Here is a 14,487-nt window from a genome sequence, read left to right on the forward strand (position 1 = left end):
CTTACTAGTGTAGTAAATAGGTCGTTGTACCCCATTATCATCCTCTCGGAGTAACACAGAGCTGGTGGCGTGCTCGGATACGGCAAGATACAACAGAAGCACCTCTCCCGGCTCAGGTTTGGCAAGTAGTGGAGCATTAACGAGGTACCCCTTCAGTTCTTGGAAAGCCTCTTCGCAATCGGGTGTCCATTGGAGCTTTTTGCCAGTCTTCAAAGCTTTGAAAAAAGGTTTACATCGGTCGGTAGCCTTGGAGATAAAGCGGCTTAGAGCAGCTACCCGGCCTGCCAAGCTTTGAACCTCCTTGATGGTGCTTGGCGATTTCATGTCAAGAACCGCGTAAATTTTATCGAGGTTGGCTTCAATCCCCCGTTGTTGTACCATGAACCCGAGAAACTTTCCCGAGGTGACCCCGAACGCACATTTTTCAGGGTTAAGCCGCATCTGATGTCTTCTCAAAACGGTAAAGGTATCTCTGAGGTGCCCCAGGTGTTCCCCCGCATGCACCGATTTGGTGATCATGTCGTCTATGTACACCTCCATGGTGCGCCCGATTTGTTCCTTGAAAATTTTGCTCACTAGCCGCTGATAGGTAGCCCCGGCATTCTTCAAACCAAACGGCATAACCTTATAACAGTATAACCCACGGTTGGTGATGAATGCCGTTTTCTCTTGATCGGGTTCATACATTGGGATTTGGTTGTAACCGGAGAAGGCGTCCATAAAACTAAGCATCTCATGCCCCGCTGTTGCATCAACCAGCTGATCCACCCGGGGAAGTGGGAAGCTATCCTTGGGGCAGGACTTGTTTAAATCGGTGAAATCCATGCACATACACCACTTTCCGTTTGATTTCTTGACAAGAACAAAATTGGATACCCAATCGGGGTACACTGCTTCCCGAATAAACCGTGCTGCTAATAGGCGGTCTACCTCTTGTTCAATTGCATCGTACCTCTCTTGATTGAAGGCGCGACGCTTCTGTTTGACCGGTTTATTATGCGGGCTGATATTGAGTTTGTGACAAGAGAGAGAATGTGGGATACCCGGCATATCCGAGTGGGACCAAGCAAATACATCGAGGTGCTCACGTAGGAAGGTGATGAGTTTCTCTCTTTGTTCCTCCGAGAGGTTGGAGCCTACTTTCACTGTCTTTGTTGGGTCGGTGGCGTAAATCGAGACTGAAATAAGATCTTCAACTGGGGTACCCCTTTTTCATCCTTCAATATTCGGGGATCCAAGGGTGCCTCGACTTCACACCTGGGCTCCAATTGGTCCCCATGGGTACTCTCGAGCTATCCCCCGCAACTGCTTCTACTCCCGGACGATCTACAATAAGAAAATCAATCATATGAACAACATGGTGAGGTACCTTACCAAGTGTAACGGGAAGCGTAATGATGCCTTTTGGTATAACCATATCTCCAGCGAACCCAATAAGAGGCGTATCATATGGGGTGATCTTTGGCGACTCAATCAATAGTTGATCCAAGGCACTTTTGAAAATGATGTCAACGGAGCTGCCGGTATCCACAAGAGTTCTTGCTACCTTACCAGTGGCAACCTTCAACGTAATTACGAAGGCATCATCGTGGGAGTACGAGATGCCCTTCGCATCTTTTTCTGTAAAAAGGATAGGCGGGGGATGGTGGGGTACCTTTGGTGTACCCCATTCATTAAGGTTGACTTCTCTGCCAATATTGGTGGTTATCGACAACGATCTACCATAGCCTTTGATAGCCCTCCTAGATTGGTCTGCTAAAGTCGGTCCGCCCATGATCATCCAGACATACACGCCCTTCTTGTGTGCAGGGGGTACCTCTCGTTCAGGACTGCCATCAGCTACCCGCTTGCCTTTATCCTGCTCTGCGGATTTCCGAGCTTCTCTCATGCCAGCAACAAATTCTTTGAGGTACCCGCTGAGAATCAAAGATTCAATTTCCTCTCGCTAGGTGAAGCACTCGGCTGTGCTGTGACCAAAGTCCTCATGGAACTCGCAATACTTCAGGCTACGCTTCATGTTGGGGCACTTTTTCATTGGCTTAGGAGGACGGAGGAGGCCGCTATCCTGAATGTGGTAGAAGATCTGCTCTGGGGATCGATTCAGTGGGTGGTAAGATTCGTACCGAGGCCTCGGTGGTGGCTCTCGCTGATCCAGTGGTCGCGATCTTGGAGGTTGGGGTACCCTTGAGGTACCCTGAAGGTTATACCCTCGTCCCTGCAGGGCAGCCCGTAGAGGGCTTCGTGCTCGGCGTACCCGCAGTATTGGGGCCTCCACCCGCTTGGACTTCTCCTTATTCTTTATAACATCGGCCTTATCTTCTTGGCGCTTCAATTGGCATTTTTCGTCCATCTCCACTTGTTGCAACGCCCGAGAACGGGCTTCCCCATATGAAAGTGGACGCTTTTTTTGAAAAGAACGTCATAACTTGTCCAACCGTAAATTTTTCTCAAAATGGGTCAATGTGTATTGGTTTCCAAATGCTCCAGTTCGCAGCACCTCTTGGTGGAAACGACTTACATACTCTGCCAAAGGCTCGGCTTCCCCTTGCTTGATAAAGGCAAGTTTGGAGGCTACCCTATCTTGAGTGGAAGCATAGAAAAACTCTTTAGTAAATTCGGATAACAATTGGTGTAAGGAAGATATGCTACCCGCTTTCAAAGAGCGAAACCATGACTTCGCAGGGCCCGTGAGTGTGTGTGTAAACATCCTACACATGGCGCTCTCATCTACACCCTTGATAAGCATTTGGTCACGGTATAGCTCAGCATGCTCCGAGGGGTCAGTGGTACCCGAGTATTGGGGTATCTGAGGCATGGCGAACGCCTCGGCGAGAGTTGCCGTCCTAATCTCCATAGTAAATAGCGATTGGTAGGTCATTGGCGTTGGAGCAGCGGTGATGTTTTTCTTCTCGGAGAGGAGCTTCACTTGGGCTTCCAGGTTCTCCATCTTTTCCACAAGTTCGAGGGATACCCTCGGTGTACTCGATGATGTTGCCGCCATTTGAGAAGCCATTTTGGCGTTTAACTTCTCACGGAGATCCTCGTGGGTACGCTTTGCATGCCTCGTACCCTGGCTACTACGGGAATTGCAAGAGGCGGTGGAACGCTCGTCGCGGGACCCCATGGTTTGAAACTTAGAACGGGTACCCGATGGCCTAGGCTTTGGCTTGCTGGCCTCGGGTACCCCTCTTCTGACCATAGCTTGGTCATCCGTTTGAGGTGGTGGAGCTTCTAGCGTCACTGGTGGAAGTGAACTTTCAGGTGCCCGAGATCCGACCGCCCTAAGTATTGCGTGGGCAAGATCCTTAAAACGCTTGTGTGAAATAGGTTCTTCTTCTTGGCGAACACCCGTTGATTGCTTGACACCCTTGCTCTTACTGATGCGGGCTACCCTTCTCGCGGGATCACTACCTTCACTACTGCTGTCATCTCTCATCCTTGTAGGATCCCCCATTAAACCTTCGGGAGGTACGTTGGGTGCCATGTATTGGAGTACACACAACAACTAGTTTGGTAACCGTGGAGAAGGCTTTTTGTGCGTGTCCCCACAGACGGCGCCAATTGTTTTCAACTGATTTTGGGGTAGGAAAAGTCAAACCAATCTAGAACAATGAATTTATATTTTTAGGGGAGATGGGGTACCTCACTAGTTTATTGTGTGCGGTGCGGTGTATCTAAGATTTGGGGGAGGTGAGAAAGGGAGAGAGAGTGGTAACAATGGTGAAAGGTTTAGAACTAAGAGAGCTGTCCTTTGAAATGGGCTCCATGCCTGCAAAATAATGAAATAGAGGTTAGAGGTGAAGCCGGGGTACCCCGGCGTTCACACTCCGACGCTCAAGTTAGCAAACTCAAGCTTTAATGGTAAAGAGAGCTGGCTAGCCCTCTGTAAATTAGGGTTTAAGGTTGAAGAAAACCTATTTTTTGGAGTGTGAGTGTTAATGGTGAGTGAGAGCCCTCCCCAGAATGAAACCTAGGCGCCTTTATATATGGAGTACCTCAGCTGCCACGTGGCGTACCCTTTTTGGCTAACGTCCTTTTATCTCTTTATGATTTTTAGGCCGTTATCTGCATGTTCGCAGCATATCTCATCTTTTGGAAACGTGGCGCGCACTGGAGAGTGGTCCAGGGTACCTCTACAGTAGCTGTCGGGTAGGCGGCTAGGGACCACTGTCCTTGGGACAGTGTCCTTCACTTTTGGTAGAGGTGGCAGGCGGTTGTCCCTCCTTTTAGCACGTTGTTTTTTATCCTTAATTCTGACAAAATCGAATAATATCTTTTAGGAGGCGGAGACGTTTCTAATGGTGGATATTTTTTGGAGATACCTCGAGTTACGTGGGGTACCTCTAATTGTACGGGGTACCTCTATTTGTGTGGGGTACCTCTATTTATATGTGATACGTCTATTTATATGGGATACGTCTATTTACATGGGGTACCTCTAATTGTGTGGGGTACCTCTATTTGTGTGGAGTACCTCTAATTATGCGGGGTACCTCAAATTGTGCCGGATTCATTCCATTGGTTGACATGTGGTGCTCTATTGCCTTTCCTATTTTTCCCTCAAACAATAAGTAAACAAGCTGATTTTGCACCAGCAAATATAAACATCATTCATAAGAATGCTTGTACCAGTTATATATGTTCATTAATAAAACAACAACTTCAGGAGAGGAAATGTAGCAAAATTTCTCTTTGACCAGTCGTTCCTGAGATTATACAACATACTAATGAAGTAAAAGAAACATCCAAACCATGCTGACAAGCTAAAAACATAATGAAATCAATTTAACAAAAATTACAAGCTAACTTAAAATACAACCTTTTAATCCATTATACTTTAGATTTATCTGTATAGTTTGTTAATGCTTCCTTCTGAACAAATTGTATCATTTATACTCTTAATCCTTCTCAAACTCTATAACTTTTGCAGCAATTTTTCTTTTTTCTTTTTAATTGACAAAAACAAAAGACCATTATGCTTTTAAATATAACAGTTCCACTATGTAATAATCACATCAAGAATTCTTAATTTTTTCTCATCCTTTCTACTTCGAAAGAGGAAATTTTTTTTTAAAAAAAAAGATTTGAACCTCAGACTTGTATCAATGTAACTTATCATTTCCCTTAACTAAAGATTTAATCAAAAAGACCAAGCCCCTGGGCATGTAAAGCCATCGCACTGCAGGAAAAACAATAGAAAAGGAAAAAGAGAGAGAACTTAAAAAAGCAGCTCTTTAGGACAAATTACTGGCTAAGTCCTGCTGTTATCCCAATATTCATAACAGATGAAGTAAATCCATGCTAGTTACCATAGCTATTATTGGACTAGGATCCACCCCACTGCTTGTATTAATGTGAAACTACCTGTTGCACAAGAAGTTTCCAAAGCGACAAGAAAGCACACAGTCCAAGAAATTCACCAGAAAAGGTTGGGTACGAAAGAGTAGAAAAGTCAACAATTGGTTTTCTCTGTATAGTTTAGATTTATCTGTATAGTTTGTTAATGCTCCCTTCTGAACAAATTGTATCATTTATACTCTTAATCCTTCTCAAACTCTATAACTTTTGCAGCAATTTTTCTTTTTTCTTTTTAATTGACAAAAACAAAAGACTATTATGCTTTTAAATATAACAGTTCCACTATGTAATAATCACATCAAGAGTTCTTAATTTTTTCTCATCCTTTCTACTTCGAAAGAGGAAACATTAAAAAATGAAAAAAAGATTTGAACCTCAGACTTGTATCAATCTAACTTTTCATTTCCCTTAACTAAAGATTTAATCAAAAAGACCAAGCCCCTAGGCATGTAAAACCATCGCACTGCAGGAAAAACAATAGAAAAGGAAAAAGAGAGAGAACTTAAAAAAGCAGCTCTTGAGGACAAATTACTGGCTAAGTCCTGCTGTTATCCCAATAGTCATAACAGATGAAGTAAATGCATGCCAGTTACCACAGCTTTTATTGGAATAGGATCCAACCCACTGCTTGTATTAATGTGAAACTACCTGTTGCACAAGAAGTTTCCAAAGCGACAAGAAAGCACACAGTCCAAGAAATCCACCAGAAAAGCCTGGATACGAAAGAGCAGAAAAGTCAACAATTGGTTTTCTCTGGAAAGGATATGAAACAATGAAGAGAGAAGGGGGAAAAAAATGGAAAGAAAGAAAACATTTCACCAGCACATTCAAGTTTAATGATGGGATATGTTACAGAATAAGAAATTCATTTCACATATAGAAGAAAATACATACCGACGAGAACTCAAAGGCAAATGGATACATCCGCATCAATTGTGAAACACAATCAACCCACTGCCGAAACAAATTCACACACCAGATCATTAATTTTTCATCAGACAAACTTATAACACAACTAGAAAGCTGAAGTCCTCGCACAGTAGAGCCAAAGGCATGGAAGAGGAGGACCTCAAGGCAAGCTAGTGTTTATATAGGATTGAGCAGCTACTTAATGAAGTGCGCTAAGAACTTGAGCTTTTGGGTCACAAGGTTTCTCTAACATGGTATCAAAAGATAGCGTCTCAAGTTAAATTTCCACAAGTGCAAACTCAATTTTAATTATTTAAATTTCAATTCTTTGGTTCATTTTCGAGCTCTCCTGTATCTAAGCCCATCTGCAAGCTCGTCTTAGTCAACATTTCACATGATGCATGTTAAGATTTGTTTTTCATGCCCTTATCGGTTTAAGCTTTTGAATTTTGAAAATATTAATTAAATGAAGATTCTACTAACGACTCAATAGTTAAATTAAATATTAATGCAAGAACCTGCAAAAATATGGGAGAATAGTTGTTCTGTGCATGAGAAGAACCAGAAGCTTGAGGTGCTAATGAACCAGACGATTGGCGCATGGGTGATGACGGAAAACTCCCAGTAGAGGACTGCCTACATAATTCAAAAGATATATCACCACTTCCAGAGAGGGTTGGCATTCCCACACGATCCGAAAATGGATGGCCAAATGCTAGCCAATCTTTTTCAACAAGTGCCTGCACCAAGAAAAAAGATTTTCTAATTTATGAGTCACATCACGCATCACACTGAGTGCATTTCTGAAGAGCAAGGCAAATGATATCCATGTTACCATCTCATATGGATAAGACAAATAAGAACGGTACAGCAACCCAAGAAGAAAATAAAATATAAGCAAAGAAAAAAAAATCAATGCTAACACTTGATTCTGAGACAGTAAAATTAAAATGGGAAAAAAATAAACTAAAAGGGCCACAAAAAAACTATGCATGCAACAAAAGAGTTCCCACATTGCCTCTCATACTAGATTATTTAAGAACATCTTGGCAGAAACATCAGAAAAAAAGATCTTAAGACTGCCAATAAGAGCTAAAGTTTCAAGCATAAAAATGTACCTGAAATCCAGCGAATGTTCGATAGTATGGATCAAGTAACAAATTAGCAAGTGCAACCAACTCAGTTGTTCTATCCCAACCATCACTGCATAACACAAAGGGAAATGAACATGTTAGACACCAAAATACAAAAATGTTAAAAAAGGCCAATAAAGGCCAATTTCAGGGAAACACCAGAAATACAAATTTTCCATTTTGTTGAGTGTCAACAAAACGTTTTCATTTTATTAATCTTTAACACATCAAAATAGGAATTACCTAGGACTTCAAACATGAAATCTCTAATATCTATCCTGATTACAGAAGTAGGCGAAATTGCAATAAAAATTCTTGTCTCTTGCTCTCTCTATCTCGCAGCTCTCTAAATGGTGGAATAAAAAGTCATTTGGATTAAACTCAACTCACTCTAAATTAGGGTGTGTTTGGGAAAAAAAATTGCTAAGCTACCAAAGCCCAGCTACAAGTGTTACCAAACCCTTTAGTAGCTGGGCTTTGCACCACACTCCCAAACGGGCTATTAATTACACAAGTTCATAGACAACTTTAACATCATCGTAATCACTCCAATCTAAAGCTCAGTTTGAGAACTGGATTTTTATCTGCCTCTCTTAGTCTTCAAAGATTGCTGCCAGCAATCCATGAAAAACTCCTGGAGTAGACCTACGTAAAAATACACAATTTTTGACAAAGAGCCCTCCCAAGTTCACATATGAAAACAATGGATTGGTCATTATACCTTGCTGACCAGAGTTTCAGATAAAAACAGCTTAAAAGAAAATAAACAAACAAATAAAGAAATGATACATGACGAGGTCCTTTTGAAATCATCCTGTCTGTCATCCAAGACAAATAGAAAATTCTATAAATGTAACCTAACCCTGTCTCTGCATATATGATATAAACCAGAAATAAGGAATCTAAAAATTGCATATATCTAGAAATATGACTCAATAGCCAATCAAGAATTTATTTAAGTATTTATAGTTGTTATGAAGCAAAGCTTACATAACTAAAAATTCAAAATGTCAAACTTTTCTGAGCAGAAACTGAAATATTTTTATCCATTTCTAGTAATGACCAGTCCAGGAAGTTATGACATCAAAAAACTTCCGACCTGCAATGTACTAGCACAGAAGCTGATTCTAAAGCGATTTGTGCAGCAATCCAAGCTGAACCAGCCAGGATACTCTGAACATGTATTAACCAACCACTGTCTCCAAGGGTTGATACTGAAGCTGACATACTGCTTAGATTGCCCCCACCCCATGTCCAACCACCATGTCTCTGTCAATAAAATTGGAAAATAGCATAAACAGATGTTCAAAGGATAACAGTTATCCAAAGTTCAGCAGACAGACATTTAAAAAACCTTAACAATTCAACCTGAGGATATCCACCTTGTAACACTTTCAAAAAAAAAAAATTGAGGAATTTGAACATTTTATACAGACTGAGCACTGAGCAAATGACTCAAATTAAAAATACCATAAACAAGTAATGTGACAAGGTTCCAACTCAACATGAGAGGAACTGTGAGGTAATAATGTTCCTAGAACTGCAAATGCTCTTCATAAATTTGTGTCAAGCATGTTGCGGCTGATGTCAGAAGCAAGCTTTTTTTTTTCTCAGCATTCGTGACACCGATTAAAAGAACTTAAGATAAGAAAAGAAAAGATCTTCATGGGTCCCATGACTAACCAAGGCTTCAAACAATGACGCCGAATACGAGGACATTATAGCAGGGTTGAGGATGTCGAAGGCTTTGGGAGCAAAGAGGGTACACATCAAGAGCGACTCCCAGTTGGTGGTAAGCCAAATTACCGCACAATATCAAGCGAAAGAGGAAAACATGAAGGGGTACCTCGGAAAAACGAAAGAATTGATGTCCCAATTTTGCGAGGTTAAGGTGGAAAGGGTACCCCAACTGGAGAACAGCGAAGCCGACACCTTGGCAAAAATGGCGTCCCTTGGTGTAGCTCAGTCAGCTGGCCCCATCACGACAGAACACATACCCGCCCCCAGCATTGATCTCCTAGAGTCGTTGGACGTAGGATCACTTCCAACGAGGTACTTTGGATGGAGCCTATCATAAGGTACCTCAAGGACGGAGACCTCCCCTCTGATAAAAGTGAAGCAAGAAGACTAAAGTATAAAGCATCGCGGTACTGCCTGATCCAGGATACCCTATACAGAAGAGGATTCACTCTTCCTTACCTTAAATGCTTGGGAAGTGACGAGGCCGAGTATGTCATAAGGGAGATACATGAGGGGATTTGTGGCAATCACTATGGAGCACAATCACTGGCGTAAAAAGCTCTCCATCAGGGGTACTACTGGCCTACCATACGGGAAGATGCCAAGAATATGGTACGAAGCTGTGACAAATGACAAAGGTTCGCCAAGGTACCCCACCTACCCCCAGAGAAGCTAACAAATATATCTTTCCCTTGGCCTTTCGCTATATGGGGAGTGGACCTCATTGGCTCGTTACCTACCGGGAAGGGGCAAGCAAAACATGCAATCGTGGCAGTAGATTATTTCACAAAGTGGGCGGAAGCAGAGCCACTAACAAGCATCACAGAAAGGAAAACCATGGAATTCATTTGGAAGAATCTCATTTGCAGATTTGGGATCCCCTATGCAATTGTTAGTGATAACGGCAAGCAATTCGATAATGAAAAATTTCAAAATTTTTGTTCGGAGCTTGGGATAGCCAACCAATTTGCTACACCTGCTCATCCCCAATCTAATGGGCAAGTCGAAGTCGTTAACAAGATTATCAAAGGTATCCTGAAGAAGAAGCTAGAAGAAAGAAAAAGGAGCATGGGTAGACGAGCTGCCTGGGGTTCTGTGGGCCTACCGGACTACTCAAAACACTTCCACCTGGGAGACCCATTTTTCCCTCGCATTCGGTGTTGACACAGTGATTCCAGCAGAAATCGGGGTACCCTCTCACAGGGTTGAATACTCTTATGAGGCCGAGAACACCTCATTGATTGCTTCCAACCTTGATTTGGTGGCCGAAAAAAGGGCTAGAGCAGAATTGAGGACAGCCATATATCAGCATCGCATTTTGGGTCTATATGAAAAAAGGGTACGCCCTCAATCCTTCAAGAAAGGAGACTTGGTCTTGAGAAGGGTAACTCAAAACACTAAGGTACCCTGCGAAGGCACTTTTGGGGCAAATTGGGAAGGACCTTACCGCATCGACAAACCTGTTGGGTCAAGTGCATACAGGCTACTCCACGTGGATGGGACAATCGTGAGGCACCCCTGGAATGCTGTAATGCTATGGAAATATTACTAAAGGACAGTGTCTTAACCTTTAGTCTTTTGCTGCTATTTGCTTTCTTTAATATTTTTGTGTGGTAGGCCAAATGGGGTACCCCCAAACGCCCTATGTTGGTCAGTTGCAACTTTAGAGTTTATTTAATTTTCAAATGAAAAGGATAGGAAGTCTTGCGGTCTCTCATTCTTCTCAGGGTAATAAAGCTAAGTCATGTATTGATCAACGCTTTCGTTATCTATAAATGCATTTTCTTTCTCAACAAATATGATGTGGGTTCTTTCTTTATTTTTCGTTACTTCGATCTTAGAATGCGGATTATATTCATTTATCGCCATTAATATACCCTCGCATCTGGTTATATGCAATTCTCGTCATACACTTGTCAATTATGACTAACATATCACAGGACCAGCCAGGATACCTGATATGCCTGGATCGTGACGATTTATGCAGAGCCAAGATGGGCAACAGAGTGAACAGCCCAGGAGTAGCCTTTCTGCAGAAGCATGACAAAACTACCTAAACAAAAAGAGTGAGGGTCAAAGAGGACTCGAGGGTGGAGTAAAACCGGCATACCCTAGCGCCACGAGGTTCAGCTTAGATATGAGTACACCCACACCTTCGTCCTCTTACTTGAGCAAAGTAGGGGGTAAGCTATTCAAAAAATTCGAAGGGAACTTCGAAGGAATAAGAAATTGATTGGTTGGACCAATTGTGCACTTTCAATTTTTGATCGAGATGTCGCGAGGATGTTTTGATTACATATTTGTGGGAAATTCGCCATAGTTGCCAAGAAGGGCATGCACCAAATTCGACGATCTATATAAACCAGCAGGCGCCTGATGTTGAATATTTGTTAAGGTACCGGGGGTACCCCGTTTTAAAAAAAAAAGAAAAAAGAAAAATGAGAGGTACCCTGAAAATTTGTAAGATAACAGTTTAGTCAAGCATTCATTTGCAGAATAACAAGAATGCAAAGTACGAGAGGGCTCGGTGGCATGGAATCATAACAAAAGAGAAGTCCCAATAATAAAAAATATCCTAAGAAACCAAAAAGAAAGAAACAAGTTCCAAATAGCAAAATGTGGATAGATCCAAAACATAAGAGCATAGTGAAAAGGCTACAGCAAGGGTGGAACACCATCCCCATCATCTTTCTCCAGAGGGCAATCAGCAGAGGACTCTGAGGTACCCAGAATATGAGCAACCGAAGTAGGGCATCTGAGGCGGGTAACGGCTGAAGCGCGCGGGGTACCTTAGGCGACTCGGAAGGGGTACCCGACCTTGCATGGGAAGACTTCTTCATCTCCGCAATCGTCTTCAGAATCGTGGCCTTGTTGACGAATTTCTGCACACTGGATACCTCCAATTCCGAATCCACACTCCACACCTCCGTCATGATAAGTGAGAATGCATCCTCTGCCATCGTCTTTTGTCGGGATAACAGATCCTTGTTTGTGGCCTTCAACTCATCGCAATCCTTCTCCACTCGAGCTTTCTCTCCCGATAGGCCAGTAATGCGTTCTTGCAAAGTTTTGACTTCTCGAGCAAGCTGATCCTCGCGAGACTGACGACTTTGGAGCTCACCCCTTAACTTGCTGACCTCTGATTGGGCAGCAACAAGGGAGTCGAGGTCTGGAAGGCAATAGCTGAGGAGAAAATATGCTTGCAGGTCATAGAAGACATATTAAATATATGTGTATGGCAATAGGATTAAATAAGTAAAAAATGAAGGGTACACCCGGGGTACCCCGGGAAAGCCTACCTCTTGGGTAGTCCTGAGTGCTTGACCATAACGCTGGCTCAAACTCATCTTGTCTATCTCTTCAGCGACCTCGAAGGTAACATTTTCGGTAGAATAATAGAAACAGCGAGCCAAGTGTGAAACCTCCTTGTTGGAAGCCGGGTCTAGGTCATCTTCACGCAACTCATCGAGGAAAGCAGAAACCAGCCCGAATTTTCTATTCTTTGAACGAGGGGTACCCTTCGACGCACTTTGGGAGGTACCCTGAGATTTCCCCTTTAGTCTGGGAGCTCGAGGTGGCCAAAAACTTTTCTAAGGTACCGCCGAATCCTGAGATCCAGAAGCACCACCCACTACCGCTTGGAAAAATGCATCAAAAGCGTCACCCGCTGACTCCATAACTGCACCCAATGCACAAAAGTTATGTTAGCTGGACGAGTACTAAGTACAAAAGCAAAAATGGGAAATGAAAAGTGGGGAAGCAAAATAAAGAATGCAGTGATGACGAGGTACCCCAGTCCCGTAGATAATAATAGGGTACCCCCCGACACCCAAATCATACACGAGTCACCCCCGGGAGGAGGTGGAAGACTTTGGTCAATCAGCCCCGCTCTCCATAATCTGCTCTCCTCTAACACTTCACTACTCCTCTGTGCACCTCGAAGCCTCTCTACAAACTTCTTCACATCTCTCTCCACCTCCTAAACTGGGCATGATCCTTTAGCTCACGTCACACCTACAAAAGCATGGAGAACCCAAGGTTAGCGAGACATCCATGTGAAATATTAAGATAAAGAACCGTAAATAAGGAAATACTTACAGTCTACATTAGAGGAATTGGGAACCTCCACGGGGTTATCCTTTTCATCCAGAGTTTCTGTCCCCCACCTACCATCAGCCATAAACCATCCATTTCTATAACCCTTCTTCAAGGCGGGGTCCCCCTCAACAATATGGCCATGATCACCCCAAGTAGAAAAATAAGCAATAGCGGGACCCTTAGGCTTTTTGAATTAGTAAAGGCCCATCAATTCCCGCATAGAAATGTTGCGCCTCAATACCTCCAACCATAACACATGTAAACCTGTAAGTGTCCTCCACCCGCGAAGGGACAGCTGCCCAGGAGCTACCCCCAAATAACTAAACAGTCTCATATAAAAAGGTTGGAGGGCAGGCAGAGTCCTAGATCAAAGAGGTCAATGTGGAGAGCAATCCCGTCAGACTTCGGACACTCAGGTCGTTCATCCACATAGGGTACCCTAAGCTGGACAGAGGGAGGAATATTGTATTTGGCTCTAATTTGTTCTAAGTCCCCTAAAGTAGCTCTCCTAGTGCCTAGGGAATAAAGGTTGCCAGATTTTAAAGGTGTGGCAGAGAGAGACTTGGGAGACCGGTCTGAGGAACGAGCTGGAACCTTGGGCTTGGATGACCTACCTTTTGTTTTAGGATGAGGGGTTGGCCGTTTACTAGGAAAGTGTGGGATGACACGAGGAGTACTCCTAGGGGGAGGGAGCTCAAAGTGAGAGTTACAACTCCCAGAGGTACTAGGGGAAGATCTATTCTCCTCGCTAATGGAGATGTGGGAAGGAGAACCCGCAGGAGGGCTGTCAACCCTACTAGCCCCAACTGCACAACGCTTCCTCACTGGCCCCGTAGGTTTCTTGCCCATTTACTTTCCCCCAACAACATAACCATGAAGCCACAATTCCCCCAACAACATAACCACCAAGCCACAATTCCCCCAACAACATTTTCATACCATACACCACCCACCACACATCAACCATCAAATGCAAACATCAACAAAAAAAAAACAAACAAACAAACAAATTTTTCTCAGAGTATGCAAAATAGTGCCATTGTAAATGCGCCAAAGGAGGAGAAACGAGGAAGGATACCTGTGATTTACCAACTTGACGGATCAGGATTGGTAATTGTGGGGAGATAAAGCTGTAGGCAACCAAAAACAGTAAGTAAGAATATGCAAATATAAAAACCAATGGCGTGAAGAACGAAGAAGCTGTAAATTTATTTTATTTATTCAAGCACAAATGAAATTAGCCAATTTA

General features: G+C 43.1%; 1 protein-coding gene across 1 annotated transcript in view; it reads right to left on the reverse strand.

The window, feature by feature from the left end:
* Positions 1-14,487, reverse strand: part of LOC102628265 (phosphatidylinositol-3-phosphatase myotubularin-1-like) — a 169,017-nt gene that overhangs the window by 64,032 nt on the left and 90,498 nt on the right. Inside the window, exons 2-3 of the mRNA XM_052440290.1 lie at positions 8,500-8,669; positions 7,386-7,470 (exon numbers count right to left, since the gene is read on the reverse strand). Coding sequence (XP_052296250.1) covers positions 7,386-7,470; positions 8,500-8,669 — 255 coding nt within the window. The remainder of the gene's footprint in view (positions 1-7,385; positions 7,471-8,499; positions 8,670-14,487) is intronic.

Source organism: Citrus sinensis, chromosome 4, assembly GCF_022201045.2.
Source record: "Citrus sinensis cultivar Valencia sweet orange chromosome 4, DVS_A1.0, whole genome shotgun sequence".
NCBI classification, from domain to species: domain Eukaryota; kingdom Viridiplantae; phylum Streptophyta; class Magnoliopsida; order Sapindales; family Rutaceae; genus Citrus; species Citrus sinensis.